The sequence below is a fragment of the Netta rufina genome (assembly GCF_964035555.1).
Source record: "Netta rufina genome assembly, chromosome: 9".
NCBI classification, from domain to species: Eukaryota; Metazoa; Chordata; class Aves; order Anseriformes; family Anatidae; genus Netta; species Netta rufina.
The window spans coordinates 22,196,035-22,211,260 of NC_140132.1; the positions used below are offsets into that span (position 1 = coordinate 22,196,035).

Below are 15,226 nucleotides of genomic sequence, written 5' to 3' on the forward strand. Positions count from 1 at the left end.
GTTCCTCAGCAGCCTGCAAAACTGTACGGAGTGCTCTCAGCCTCTGACAAATGTCAGTGATGACACCAGACTTTAATGAAAATTTAAATGTATCTGTGAGCTGTACTGATATCCTTTTAAATGAATTGCACTTGAAAGTAATTGCACTAATATGTAGTCGCATTTTTAAAATGCTTTGGAGATGCCACACTGCCTCATGCATCATTTGCAGCTTACTTCGTTCAGTCCCAATCATGCAGGGGTTTCAGGCTGCAGCTATCCTCTCAAACACTTTGTAACTAGAGGTTCCTGTATCAGCAATAAAGTTTTATGCCCTGGACCCAGCTCAACTTTTTTGAAAAGTGATCATCTGGAAGTCAGCCTGAGACCCAGCTGTGTCACACGGATTTTCCCTGCTTTCTGAAACAATCTGCTCCACTGTTTTTGAAGCTTCTGGACCTTGCGAGCAGGGACTATCCAGAGCATCGCCACTGCTGTTGCAGTGAAGAGGGGAGGCGATGTCGGAGGGCTGGTCTGATGGTTTGCCTGGAGCAGACGGCAGAGGCACGGACAAAGGAAGATTCATCATGTAGAGCACGTTGCCCAGACGTCGAGACACCTTTAAAGACAGAAACACAGTTGCAGGAGCTGCTTTTTGAGGTAGAGTTAACATCACTAAATGTTGAGGCTGGCTGTCACGTAGGAATGCCAGGGACAAAGCCTAGAAGCCGTGTAGATCCCAACCATCTTATCAGTGGTTAGCAAAAGTGAAAAAAAAAAATCTCTTCTATTTTCTCTCTCATATTTTTCTAGGCTCAGCCTTTTTCCATTTTTCTTGTGGAAGGAGCTTGGCAATGCTCAGCACAGCCTGCCTGGGAAATGGCTCAGCGTGCTGGTGCTGACAGCTCTTGCTCTCTAGGTACTGTGGCACCCAGGAGACAGAGGGGAGGCAAACTGCCAGCCAGGAGCTGGGAAGGTGGTTTTAAAAAGAAGAGTGACAGAGAGCTTGAGATTAAAGAAAACAGACAGGCAGACAACAGAAACACACAGAGAGTTTATATTACTGGATGAAATGAAGAGCAGAAAATTTTAAACATAAAGGGACGGCCTGCCTATGAAACATGTAAGGTTATATTCCCAGAAAGGCTGTAGAAACATTCACTTGGCATCTTTAAAGGCCAGGCTGGAGCAAAAGCAAGTATGTATCAGAACACTTCTTACCAGCTGGGAAAGGAAAAGAGTGCAATGGAATAAATCCATCAAAATCATCAAACCCATCTTTTCCATTGCCAGCCTCAGCTTAGCCTCCAGTTCAGTTGTGTCCTCACTCTAGTTTGGGCATCTCTCAAACTACCGGTCCTCACGAGCCCTCCACCTCCAGTGTCTCCCTGCGTGCTGTCAGTATGTGCAGAGAAGCAAAAGCAAACTATGCTGGAAGCCTTTTTTTTTTTTTTTTTAACCTCAATATTAACAGTAATTACCTAATCAGTGAGAAAAAAAAAAAAAAACATGTTTTTGTTTAGAAAAAAAGTATCCCGATAACTTCTGACTCTTTCACGTCTTTGTGACTTGCTGGTTTTGGCACATTTGGTGATCATACCTGAGAGCGGATTTTTAATGCTGGTCCGAGTTTTAAACCCATCGTATCCAGGAGATGTTCTTCTGTTAGCAGCGGGAGGGTTTCTCCATCAATAGCGTGGTCTTTGAATATCTTACATGAAACAAAAAAATACCATCATGGGGTGATAAAGCAGACTTCACTGGTTATTTTTTTTGCTTAATCCCGAGGCATAGACAACAAAAGGAGGAAATAATTTTAGTGTTTTATCTTCCTAGTTCTCTCTTAACGGCAGTGTGAGGCTGTTTGCTCAGATGTACAGATAGCTGCACATTTGCCTGTAGCTGGTCTACTTTCTTTTCTTGGGAACTTTGTCATCTTTCCATGTTAATTAGTGAGGTTTTTGTTTGTTTCATTTGGGTTGTTTTGTTGCTTGTTTCATTTTAGGAAACTTGAGCAGCCTGCTGTCAATGAAAGAGGAGTGTTCATCTTGTTAGATCTTTCCCAGCAGTATACGTGATTTCAACCTCTTGCATTTCTCATGATATTTCAGTTTTTTAAATGCAATGACACTCATAAGAGCTCAGGGGGGTAGGCGGGTTAAACCAATATCCAAGAACATAGAAGTGCTTTAAAAATTGTGCAGGATATGTAGAAAGAAAAAAAATAAGATACTTTTTTTTATACTGTTGTTTTGCTGCTGATCCTCTTAGTACGTGTCATGAGCAATGACTGCAGATTGCAGCATCTGAGCAGAAGTGCATGCGACCTCTCAGAGCATGGGCTACTACTACATTTATAACTTTGGGACAACTAGCTAACCTCTAACATATTCGTTTGATGGCCTTTAAATCTAGATGATCCTAAAGACCTTAAAATGTGACTGTGAACATGAGGTATGTTTGTAATCACCTGGGCATAATCTGAACAGCCTGGGAGGCTGCTGATGAAGTTGTATACATCATCCACAGTCCACTTGCGAATGTCTTCGATCGTAGAAATGTCTTCTCCGTTCAGGATCAGGCCATGTGCTCCTGTAAGGAAGAAGGACAAGCGTAATGTTTTTAGGACTCCGCTGGCAAATCGGTTGGAAAAGACTGTTAACATAAGAATTTGTACACTTAGCCAGAGCCCCAGATTTTAACAGCACTGTGTATAAATTCTACATTTAGCTGCCATGACTCTGTTGTACCAAAATTTAGCTTAGATCAAAGGGAGGAAACAAGAGAGCAAGTCATTAATAATACTGAATATCAATATGCCATTTAACTGCAGGCTGGAGACTTGACAAACCTGGAGTTAGCAATGGGTTGCTGGGTACTGGAAACCCATATGGTAGTGCTGAGAAGGGGATTGCAGAAGGGTACATGTACTTGTCATCAAACGCAGCACAAGAGCTATTAGATTCCTTCTCATTTGTGTTGCTGCAGCTGTTGCTTTCAGCAGAAATTTCGTGAGCAGCACAGTTTTTCCTCAGGTCTTGTTCAAACTCTTTGCAGTTTTTGGCAACTGCAGATGGCTCGGTCTGATTTTTGCTTTGTTCGTGTTTGTTTGGTGTCTCCACCTCGGCTTCTTTCTTGTCCTCTTTCTCGTCATCCACTGCGGTGGAAGCAAGGTCTGCAGTTTTGTCTTCGGCTTGGCTCTTGGTGCCGTTGGCACCACAGTCTGTGGTTTTGGGATTTCCAGCTCTTCTTCCTGGCCGGCGGCCCCTCTCCCTCTGCAAAGCGCCGACTGGAGGGTATGGGCTGGCTGCCATGAGCATAGTGTTGCCGTGAATTTCATCGAGGGTGGTACGATGAACGTATAAGTCACTGGGAAGGTGGCCTTCAGGTAGTCTGTGCCTGCCGCGGAAAGCAATGGGGCTGGCTGGCATCCCGTGGTAAAGGAAAGGTGCTTCCAGGCCCAGCAGCCCTTTCCGATGAGCTTTCTCCATTTCTTTTTGCTGAAAAAGAGCACTCATCTCCATTTCCATCCTAAGAGACACACAGAGCACAAGCAGTCAGGGCAGCTCTGATCTTTAATCATCTCTTTTATTTTTTTTTCGTGTTAGATTTGACAGCGTGGCCTGCTCCTCCGGGGCCTAGAGTATTGGGGGATCACTGGACCTTGGTCAGGGGCAGAGTCCCTTCAAGAACAAAAATTTGGGCCCATTTGGGCCCAGCACAGCTGCAGGGGTGCAGCAGGTTGTTTGATAACACCTGGTTATCAAAGCCAGAGGAAGTGGGAGAGCTGGGGGCAGAAAGCAGGGGGAAGGTGCTAGGACTGGCTTGAGAGTTGGGTAAGAATTTGTCTTGGGGATTTAGGCTGAGCTTATTCACTTCGGGGGTTTCTTGGGTTTGGTGGGCTGAGGGAAGAACCTGAACAGGCAGCGGTGGTGCTGATATGGCCAAGGGGATATAGGCTGGTACTATTTGTGCCTAGCTATTTTTTTATTATTTTTTTTTACACTGTGTGACAGCAGTTACGTGAAGCACATTGTTGATGCAAGTCTTGTGCTTGGAGGAGTTCAGCAATCAAGACTGGCTTACTGAAGAGCTTAAAACACTTCTGTCATAGTTCTCCTGAGATGCCTAATCAAAATTTATCAGTTCTTTGCTCTTAACCTCTCTATGCAAATGATGCTGCAGCTCAGTGCTGTGCCGAATCCCAGTGCAGGTATAGCTGGGGTCAGAGTTTCCCTATGGAAATGGTGTGGCTGTGAGGGAGGGCATTAGTGACTACTTCACCAGCTACTGATTACACTGAAACTGGTACAAATGACCAGGCTCTCTGTTGTAACCCTGACATTCACATCGTTTGGTTAAATTGGGAAAGCTGTCCACCCTTGGTGGGGTGGAGACGTGGCTAATCATCCCCAGGGCCCAGCTGTAGAGGCTTAAAGTAGTGCATGTGATAGCACACAGCTGTAAAGTTTGAATTTGTTTTTGACTTTTTGTAACTTCAGGCTGTTTGGGTCCAGAGCTCAAGGGCTGGGTCTGCAATCTGTAGCATGTTTATTTCTTTAACTAAGCTGACGAGGTTGTTTCTGTTCCCTAACTCATTTTAAGGCTAAAAGCAAAATAGGGACAAGCAGAAAGTTCAACAGTCTCAGACCCTCAGAGATACGAGGGTCCTCTGCTTCTCTGGGTGGTTTGAAAAACTATCTCAATGATTCCTAATAAAAAAATCAGCAAAGTCTGTGACTTCATTGCTTCCATCTGCCTTTGCTGCCCTAATCCTGGCCCACACCTCAGAGCAAAGCTTACTCTCAGTTACCTGGCAATATTTTGCTTTTGAACCAGTTTCTGCCTTCTGGCCACAGCCTCCATGGATTCCGGCTGGAGAAAGCTGTATCCTTAAAGGGAAAAAAAAAAATAAAACGAATTGTTTCCTCAAGCAAATGCACAAACCCCAGAGCAATGCAAAGGCACTTCAAAAGGCTTTTTAAGGCTTGAACCGTGTGCTTCTCCAGGAAGCTGCTGTGACTTCAAGTTAAATACTACTTGTGTTCATTACTTCAGTGGGAATATGTAGAAGAAGCACGAAGTCTAGGATCAGATGTGTCTTTAGGTGCACCCGCCGTTATCCATAAAGGAAGGAGGTAGCAGGGTTGTGTTATTTGGTGACTTAGGTCTCTGAAGTAGTTACAGCTGCTCAGAAAGTAATGGTTGAGCAAAGCTAACCTGCTCCTTAAAGACTATTTTCAGCCTAGATGTCATGTTATTTTAAAAGGCATTTTCTCTTGAGGTAATTTCTTATTTGAGATCTGCGTTTAGAGGAAAAAATCTGAAGCCAGAAATTCTTTTTATGGATCTATGCAGAATCCAGAGTTTGCATCCTCTGGTCAAAGAAGGAACCATAAGATAGGACCTCTCAGTATAAAGCGGTGTATAAACTGATTATAAATAAACTCATGTAAATATATTTTTAGCATGATGTGTGTACCACACTTCTGCTGCCATGCTGTGGTATCCAGCCTTTCCTTAGAGCTGTGCCCTGTAATTCTGAGTCTTCATTTAGGACAACCAACAAGCCAATTTAGAAAGTGTAATCTGTTGAGAGATAAAATGGCATCTGATACTGTGATTAGAGAATATGTTCAATAAAGTAGTCTTTTAAAACAGCTAATACTGATACATGAGCATGAGTTAAATGTAGCAGAAAATGTTGATTGGACTCATTTGTTTAGCTGTAACCTTCTGTTTAGGTGTGCGATAGCTGGGAAACAAAAAAGGAAAGAGAGAACAGAAAGATGCAAATGGTTTGGAAATCAGTGTATTTAACAGAAGTTGAAATTGGTGTTTAAGACCTAAACTGGCACAGTTTAGAATCCCTAGTAAGAGATTGTCTCCTTTTAGTGAGACTATTTTAACAAAGAAAATAAATTAGGGTTGCAGATACTGCTGATAAACCAATGGGGGGAAAAAAAAACTAATAGGTGCCATTTGTTTTCTCAGTTGCATGCTATCACTTTTCAACTTACAGACAGTGCTTCATTACCTGGGCCTGGATAAACACGGTTGGACAATATGTTTGGCATGTTTGTGTGCTGTGGGACTGTGGGCCCGAGGTGGGATGCTATATGAATTTGTCTTGGGTCAGCTGATGCCATCATTTCGGTGGAAGGTAACAAATCTCTGCGAGAAAAAAAGACATTCAGACATGGAAAGGACAATGTTTGGTTAATACTAATATAAGGTTTTTTATGTACTGAAGGACAGCACATGAACATTTATTCTTTAATTGCAGTATTACGCTAGAGAAATGATGAAAAATACCTGTCTACCAGTCGAGGCTCGAACTGGGAGGAAATCGCCTGCATTCTCTGCTGGCCGGTGCCCATTAGCGGGGGGTTTACTGCCATCAGCTGATTCCTCATGAGCATCTCCTGGCGCTGCCGCAGTTCTGACACAAAGCATACACAGTTTCTGCTGCCACCTTAACTGCTTTGTTTAACTAATGCGGTTTTATACAATCAAAATGCAGTAAAAATAAACAGGCTGTGCACAGTCAAGTGTATAAAAGGACAATTTACAATCAGCAATAACTTGTATATCACTATTAAACTGGGAGAGCATAGCCATGAATGTGAAGTTCTCTGTTAGAGAGAGTTTTTATTTCTAATATGATTTTTCTTTTTAAAAAATCTTACTGGCTGGGACCAGCTTTGTTGTGAGAGAGCAGCTCTAGCAAGAAGAGCCTGCAATTAGAACCAGAACCTCTGTGTCCAGCTACAGCGTCTGTTGCTGAGCTGCTCTGTGGCCTTGACTCCTCTTCCAGATGCTTAGCACCTCTTGGTCAGCTTCTGAATGCCAGCAATTCCCCATGTTAACTTTTAATTACCTTGATAACGAAATGCTTTTTCCACTTATTCCTAAGAGAAATTTGAGATACCTTTTTAAAAGGCATTCAACCTGTTGCTGGCTGTTTCTCGAGATTAGCAATCCTATAAACAAATGTGCCGTAAGGTTTCTTCCTGCTTACCTCCTGCTGCCATGCCACTTGCTAGCCGGTACAAGTGCTTCTCTTCGAGAGCTCCTTGCTCCCCCAGCATAGACATCTTTCTCATGTGATCCCGAGGAGTCATGCTGTAAGGAGACAGCAATGGTTTTTCCAGTGAGAACAGAATCAGCAGGCCCAAAGAAAGGAGTAAGACATTCAATGGTATAAGGAACAGTAGGTTTTATACGAGTTGTCCCATCCCTGTGATTAAGTGTTTAAGGCCAGGCTGGATGGGGTTTGGAGCAGCCTGATCTGGTGGTGTTCTCCACATTTCTGAATGCTGCAAATGCTCAATTCTATGTTGGCAAAGATTGTGGACTTTTTTTTCTTTTTTTTTTTTTTTTAAGGATACTTTAGACTTAAAGCGGTTTAGGATGCTGGGTGCCTCATGAAGAGCATTTGAGCTGCCAAAGTGCTTCTGAGCTGCTAAAGCATGCTAAAGCTCGGTACTAAAGCGTTTTAGTGCAGAACTAAACTGTGCAGAAGCTCAAAAAATAGGAGGCAACTGCAAAGATATTTGCTGTACCATACTGGTCCAGTGACCATCTGGGTGGTTTCTGTTCATGGCTGAGAGGGCTGTAGTAAATGCACTAGAAAATGAAGCTGAAATTATAAACTTCATCCTAACTTCTGTATACCCTGGTGCACCTGACTGGAGAATATGAAGGGACAAAGCAACCAGCAAAGGGCCATGGAAAAAAAAAAAATAAAGGAGGTTTTTATCGTTTTAGTTTAGTAAATCAGGAAAGAAAAAAATCAAAGTTAATGTTAACGCTGATAAAGTTTCTCCTGTCGGATGACTGAAATGCTGTACCACTTTAACATTTTAGGAAATTGCTTCAATTCAATTTTGCTTTTGTTCATCAGGCCTAACTAGAACTCCTGCACTTTTGCTGTTGTAGTAGAAACACCTTCTTTCTCCCCTATAAAATCACACCTGTGACTAAAAATATGTGATGCAACTTTTAAAGTGTGGAATCACGGAAAACCTGCTGGGAAAGGACCCATCTATTCTGACCCAAAACCACCGCCTTCATGTAGGATCAAATATACCCTGCCTGTTTTGACCAACACCCAAGTGACAGTAACTGTGGTTAGAAACCATTAGCACCAGTATCACAGCGTTATTTGCTGTAGGGTCTGGATTTTGTGTAGATGTGAAGCATGTTACACTGGTGACAGTGTCTGTCTCCTTTCAGAGCTGGAGCAGAGACTATCTAAAACCTTTTTTCAAAATCCTTCTTTTATAAAAGTGAGGTTAACTTTTGAATGCTGGCATTTCCACTGAAAAAAAAAAGGGTTCCATTCCGTATACAGCAGCCTCCATAGTGGAGCTGATCCGTAAGTTTTGATAGATTATTATCTATTGGATGACTAAAGATATGCCAGGATTCAGAGAGCATCACTTCAGGCAACATTCATGACATCAGCAACTTAGCCTTGCAAAGGCGGAGTAGGTGGTCTGTTGGTTTGATAAGGAATAGATGTTATATTGAGAAGTCATGGAATAATATCACTTAAAAGTTTATCTTCCACTGCATCTGTAGCTTACTGCTTCCACTGACCCAGTTTTTGAATCATCATGAGCCAAAAGGAGGGTTTGATTCCTTAATGAGGTTTTCACTGGAGTTGCTCCATGAAGCTGTTCTGTTTTGTTTTGTTTTCTGTTGTGCCAGTCAATCCTGTCTAATTTATCTTGGATTTCTTCTCAGATACATGAAAAATAACTCTGGTATTTCTGGTCAAAGTTTTCAGGATGCTGTTTCCACTGAAACTAATCTGCTTTCCTAAGCTGGATGTCAGAATACCCGTATGGTGCAAATTTTATGTAAAGGAAATGTTTTGTATGTATATTATCAGTTTTAAATTCCTTGCTAAGTTCCCTGACTTTCCTGTTCAGGGAAGTATTGAGTTGGTGTGGTAGGATACATACTTAGCTCAACAAACTAATAGTAAGACTAGTATATAACCTTGTGTCAGGAGGAGATACTGAACTCTCTTAATTCGTTACACTGTTTGGAAAAACACCTTCTTGAGTTATTTAGCTGGAGCTCTGACTGGCAGGTCAAAATTAGGGTACTTAAAGCTCATACTATTTTCATAATAACTGGCATAGTAGGAAAAAAAAAATCTCTAAGAAGAGAACAGGGAAAGTATACTTCTGATACATATATTAGCTGGGATTTAAGAGCAGCTCAAAATCCGGCCGCCGAGTTCATATAAATTCATACACACCAGCTGTCCAGTGTTGCATTCATATATGGCTCTTCTCTGATCCTATTGCACAAATCCTGGCTGTACAGCACATTACAGGGATGAAGACAAGTTAATCTGTACCTTTAGAGTCTTACCCTTAGCAAACCCTTCTTGGCAGCAGGCAGAACCACTCACCCAGTACTAATTCTGTCTCAGTTTATTAGACAAGAAGTGGCAAGACACGAACTTCATGAAGCAGAAGCATTTGGAAATCTAATCAACCTCTGTGCGCTTTCAAAATGTCTATAGCAGTTCTGCGTCCATATCATAATGCCATCTTATGTATAGTACAGATTTATTGGAAGAGTTATTATTTTAGTTAAACACATTAAGCTTTCATTGACTAATACTGCTTTTATATACATCAAATGCATATAATTAGCATTTTTAAAGCAATTTTTGGTATACCTTTTCAATGAATGGATCTATGGACTCTTTGAAAGAAGCTGGGTATTGTTTAAAATTTTCATGTAAATTTATGTCAGAGAAATCACTTAAACATATGATACAATCGTGTATCCAAGCTTATGAGTGAAATATCTGAAGCAACTCATGCATAGTATCATTTTAATTCCCATTGCCTCCTTTCTTAGAAAAAGAAGTTGTGATTACTTGAGAAATCAGATTTTGGTTGAAAAAATAAATATTATTAATACTCTAGTGTTATTAACTGTCATATCAAGGGTTCTTACCTTTAAACTATGCTAGTGCTGAAGTTGTACTTATTCAAGAACCCACAACCAGTAAAGTAAGTTACTTTTGGAAAACAAGAAAGGGATTATACCAACATTATGTTCTACAGGATTGTGAAATATGTCATCTTAATTGGGGTGAGGTACCATTGGAGAAGTTGTAGGGCTAAATTCTAATCCTAGATACGTGGGCACAGACTGCTCAGAGACTGAGATTAGAGTGTAATCCTAAAACTGGATTGAGAATGATACATTCCCTAAAGAAAGGAAAATAACTATATTTACACTGTGTGTGTCATCCAGTAGAGTTCACGTTGCATGCCGCTACACCGAAATGGAGACATGGATGTCTCACCACTTTGGAGCTAGCTAATTGTTAAGACTGCAAGCAGCAAGTCAAAGGTCTTTTAAGCATGTTGGTTTGGGGAAGAGATCAAGGCCTAGTGCTGGTAAATTCAGTCCTTTGGGTACTAAGTTAAGCTGGCAATAGGAGTTCATCTTGTTGCCACTGAAATGTGTGGGGGCAGAGGTAAGGTGGTGTTCCTGCCTGCTACCGAGACACCATCAGCTTTATCGACTGAAACGGATGGCAGAGAGGCTGTGTGCTGAGCACACGTGCACAGCAAGAGCCCTGAGCAGGTGAGACAGGCAGATGGTGGAGGGAAAAGAAGCAGCCCTTCTGTTGTTTGACGTGGCATGGGAGTGGTACAGATACAGGATGGTGAGCAGCGGAGCAGGGAGTTCTGCTTAGCATCTCTCTGAGCTCCAGGCTGGGACCAAGAGACTGGGTCCTGCAGAAGCACGGTGCTAATGACTTGGAGTTGCATTTGTGGCAGCACCCAGAGGCTCCCACTGAGGAGAAGCTTAAGTGTGCACACAAAATGCTGTAACTATGCTTGCTAGAAACATAGGAAAATAACTAAGCAAGAGCTAATGAAAATAGTGGTGGTAGCAGAGCAAGTGTGTGTATGCGTGCGTCTATGTGTAACATGGCACACCGACCCTTGTCTCCTGACAAACTGGTACGTGGCAATCTGTTTATAAGGGATGGGGCTCTGCATTACGTGGGTTATATGCAGAGAGAAAAGCATGATGAAATTTGTTTTCCCTACGGATTTATTTCATAATTGGCAACGACATCTGTCTTTTCATTGAAACATTATCTTGTTGTCTTTTATTCTTTTTGAAAGATTACAAAACATGGCATAAGTGAGATCGGTTAAAAACAAAGTATATTTTTCACTTTTTAAAGATCATTTTTACTTTTAAAGCATTAAGAAAGGTGGTTTTTTGTTTTGTTTTTTCCATTTTTTATTTCTAAATATTGGAAGTACAAGACTTGGAATGGAAAACTTTCTGATGATCAGAGAACAAGGCAGGTATTTTTAAATGAAATGCAATTGAATTATAGTGGGATTCTTGCCTTACTTTAACCTGAAATACCAGTGCAAATGACAACACTGCCAGTCCCAAAAGAAACCAGACAGAGGAAAGATGAAGATGTTTCAGGAAGGCTCTTTAAAACTATTTATATTTAACAACTCTTTGATTTCCACTGTCTAAGAGTTTGAATCTTGAAAACCTGTACCAAATCCTCAGCACCTTTCCCCTTGAGTTAGAATCACACCAGTATCCTTCAGACTTCCCAAAGTTCTTTGATAAAAATGTAGAAAACTGCATTTGGTGTGTCTTAGACCACTAAGATAAAACAAGATGGTACTTTTTTTTTTTTTTTTTTTCTATTACTAATCTTTTCAGGCTACTTTTCTTCATTATAAATCAAAAGATATAAATCAAAAGATTAAAATAAAACTGATTTTAAAAAATATTTGCAGGTATATTTAGATATATGCAAGTCATATCTCAGATACTAAAACCATCATTATTTTCCACATTCATACAGAAAATTATAAGTTTTAATACGACCTTTTACCTTTTACAAGAGTAACATGAAATTGCAGATTAGCTCCCGTATACAGACTCAAAAGTCAGCATGCTCAACAGACTGAATGTTTTCTGTTCCACAGTTTGTAGGATCAGGCCACAATAAAATTACTTGAGTCAGGACTGTCTCTCTCACTCTTTCCCTATCTTTGGAGCTTGGGGGAGAGGGGAAATTCACGTATTCTGTAACTGAGCAGCTTGAAATTTTAGCTTAGAAGGCAATTTAATAGTGCCCAAGCCTTTCTTGGTCTATAGTTAATTCCACCCACATATTCCGATAATACCAAGATGTAAGGAACTCTTACAGCATAACGTTATTTTTACAGAATATATCACACTGCATATGCTGGTGTTCTACAAAGCTGTTATCACCGGGGTTTGTTACAGTGACTAGGCATAGGAGCAAAACTTTAATTAGGCAAATCTAACGTATGTATATCAGAAGAAAACAGCCAAAATCAATAGCCTCGATTAATTCCGATTGTGCACTGATTTAGAAAATCTGCTGCTCTAGGAAATACCTGCAAAATATTGATTTTTATCTATAGCATTGAAAAAAAAATAAATTAGCACAAAGATTCAGCTCTACACATTAACAGACAGTTATCTTTTAAGAATATTTTGTGACAGAAGACAGTGAAACATTGGTTTGCGTATATTAAGTGACTCAATCTGTATCCAATTTGCTTGCAAAATACCGATTTTGCAATGAAAAGCCTTCCCAAATAAAACCTTTCATTTGTGTAATAAATCTTTAAAAGTTTCCAAAACGATCAAATTTATGCTTTAAAACAAATACAGAGTTTCCACCTGAACATGCAGGATTATTTACCCACGAGAATACACATAAAAATTGCTGAGAAACCGGTACGTAGTTAATCACATACTTTAGTTTTTCTATATCGCCCCTGCCTACTTCTAACTTTACTCTTTTCATTCCAGTGCTGCTTTTAAAGAAAAACACTGTGAAGAAGACACCTTCAATCTCTGCAGTTTCTATCATAAATCTTTCCTATAAAATATGAAAAATCATACATTTCTTGCTTAGCGGATGTAGCATAGCCATTTACATTTAAAAAATAGCACTATTTAGTTTTATTACATATACTTACGTCTATTGTGAAGGCCTTAATTTTGAGAAAAACGATGACACCATGAACCTCCGAGAGCGTGTGCCTTCACTAGAAGTCTTCCTTTCGAGCTGCCTCAGTAATGTGATTGGCAGCTTTTAAAACACATCAAGATTAACATGTCAAAAACTGCCTTAACTAACGCTGACTTTACTTTAAATACAAATTGAATTTATCTTGATTAGCCCTCATCCCTGCTTCTAAGCCCTACCCACTCTGACATCACAAGCCCTTCTCCAATAGCATCCTCTAACCAGGCTGTAAAAACATAATTACAAGAAGAGCACTGCAGTGATCTGATAAACCTATTTCACATTTAACCTGCTAAGCTGTTGTTAGCTTTTAAGATGCTTGATGCATTCACTTAAAATCTTCCTGTTCCAAAAAGAAATAGGAGAGGTGGCTAAGAAGTGCCTAGCTCTGCTGCATCGTGTTACTTCTGTGCGCTGATTTTCGGAAACGGTGGACTTCTGGCAGTTGGCAAGCGTTCCCCCCAGAACTGCCTTATTCCAGGACTGTGCATCCGATTGGATTGGGGAGAGCTAGGAGATGGAAATCCCGTTAAGCATATTGTGAGGCTAACACAGGGATCAGATGGTTATACTGCTCAAGCTGGCAATTTACTCTTTAATTCTCACTGTCGGTGGGTTAACTCTCAGAATGAACGCCTGGTAAGTGGTAAATTTTAAAATGGCAGGGTGTGGTTGGTTTCTGCTAATATCCATGTCACCTGGTGGCACATCAGAGTTAATGTTTGTTAATCCCTTGTCCACACACTTAAAGTTCATCAAATGCTCGCTGCAACATCAAAAAATTGCCCCAAGTCCTCTCAAATGTTAACACAATGCCTAAGCCTAGAGAAAATTCGTTACGAAAATTGCTGCTGGAGATGCATTAACATTAACAAAGGGCTGTAATTCTGCTATAGTTCAGCATGACCTTACAGAAAATGAGCTACCTTTTTGTAACGTAATGCAAAACACATAGAAATCCTACATTGCATAGTATTAAAAAAAAGTTAGCAATGGTGACTAAATATTTTTGTTGTTGATGCTACTGCGGCTATACTGTTGCTTTCTGAGCCTTCTTAATTAAGAAGAAAATCATACCCAGAATTGTTATTTTTCAAAAAAATAAAAATAAAAAATCCAATGCTAGTGTTTTTTAAATAACCTGAGAATAATTTGCTTTTGACTTGAAATGTAATGAATCAAAACAGTCTTGAGTACAGCTCCTTTGCTGGGATGTTTCAAGATTGTCTGGGTGAGGATGAACCAAACGCTTTCTGAGGTATTGGGTCGCCCAAACAGATTAAGAGCAAAGTATTGCATCAGCATATATTTTTCATCAGATGTGTTAAGCCGTGTGAATCACTTTTCAGGAAAACTAGGAAAGTTTAATGTTAGGAAAAAATACTTCCTATGGTAGAAGCAAAAACAATATAATAGGGATGCATATACATGTATATTTTTTTCTATTTTACCTAATGAGGGAAGTTTGGAGAGAGAACACTACTTCTCAGCCCCCCGGCATCCTGTCTTTGATTTTTGGCACAGGAGCAGGACTGCTGTATGCTGTAGTGAGGTGCGAAAACCACAATTCATAAAGATGCTTTATTGGCCCCTTTCCAGAGAAGATCTAGATGTTCTTGGCTGCATTTCACAGGCATCAGGGTATATTTCTGAGTCATGCAGCGGTCTGTCTATCTCCGTGGTCCTGTTTTTGCTGGAAAAGTGGTAGAGCAGCAATGGAGCAGGAGAGAGGGGGACGTAGAAGATGAGTTCTGAGTAGAACAAAGCAATGTGGACTGTATCAACTTGGCCTAGGCCTCGGTCTGTCAATTAGTGTCACTGTTAGCTAAGATGATTTAGGGCAGCGTAGTCCACGTTATCGCCTTTGCACTGATGAATCTATCGGTAGGTGTTTCTGTAGCCTGACAGCTCCCATCCAGTGTCTGGTGGTTGCAGCCTGAGCTACTGGCACTAGATAAATACTAATGCAAAAGCTGGAGCTGGAGGCATGCCTTCTTCTGTACACTCTTACCCAGATTTAGTGCCTGGGGTTACCTCTACGGCAAGCAGTGCTGAAGTCCCAAAGCTGGGATTTGAGCCTTCCAGTATGGGATGCACCAAGACAGCATCCCTTCATCCTGAAGTGCCAGAAATTATTAGCATACGCTATGATGG

General features: G+C 40.7%; 1 protein-coding gene across 1 annotated transcript; it reads right to left on the bottom strand.

The window, feature by feature from the left end:
* Positions 1 to 325: 325 nt before the first annotated feature.
* On the bottom strand, positions 326 to 7,103 carry SAMD7 (sterile alpha motif domain containing 7; the record flags this gene model as incomplete). Its single annotated transcript, XM_084292019.1, has 8 exons — positions 326 to 598; positions 1,580 to 1,690; positions 2,450 to 2,571; positions 2,831 to 3,510; positions 4,793 to 4,871; positions 6,017 to 6,153; positions 6,295 to 6,421; positions 7,001 to 7,103. 8 exons carry the CDS (start codon positions 7,101 to 7,103, stop codon positions 326 to 328), a joined length of 1,632 nt encoding a protein of 543 aa, XP_084148145.1.
* Positions 7,104 to 15,226: the final 8,123 nt, after the last annotated feature.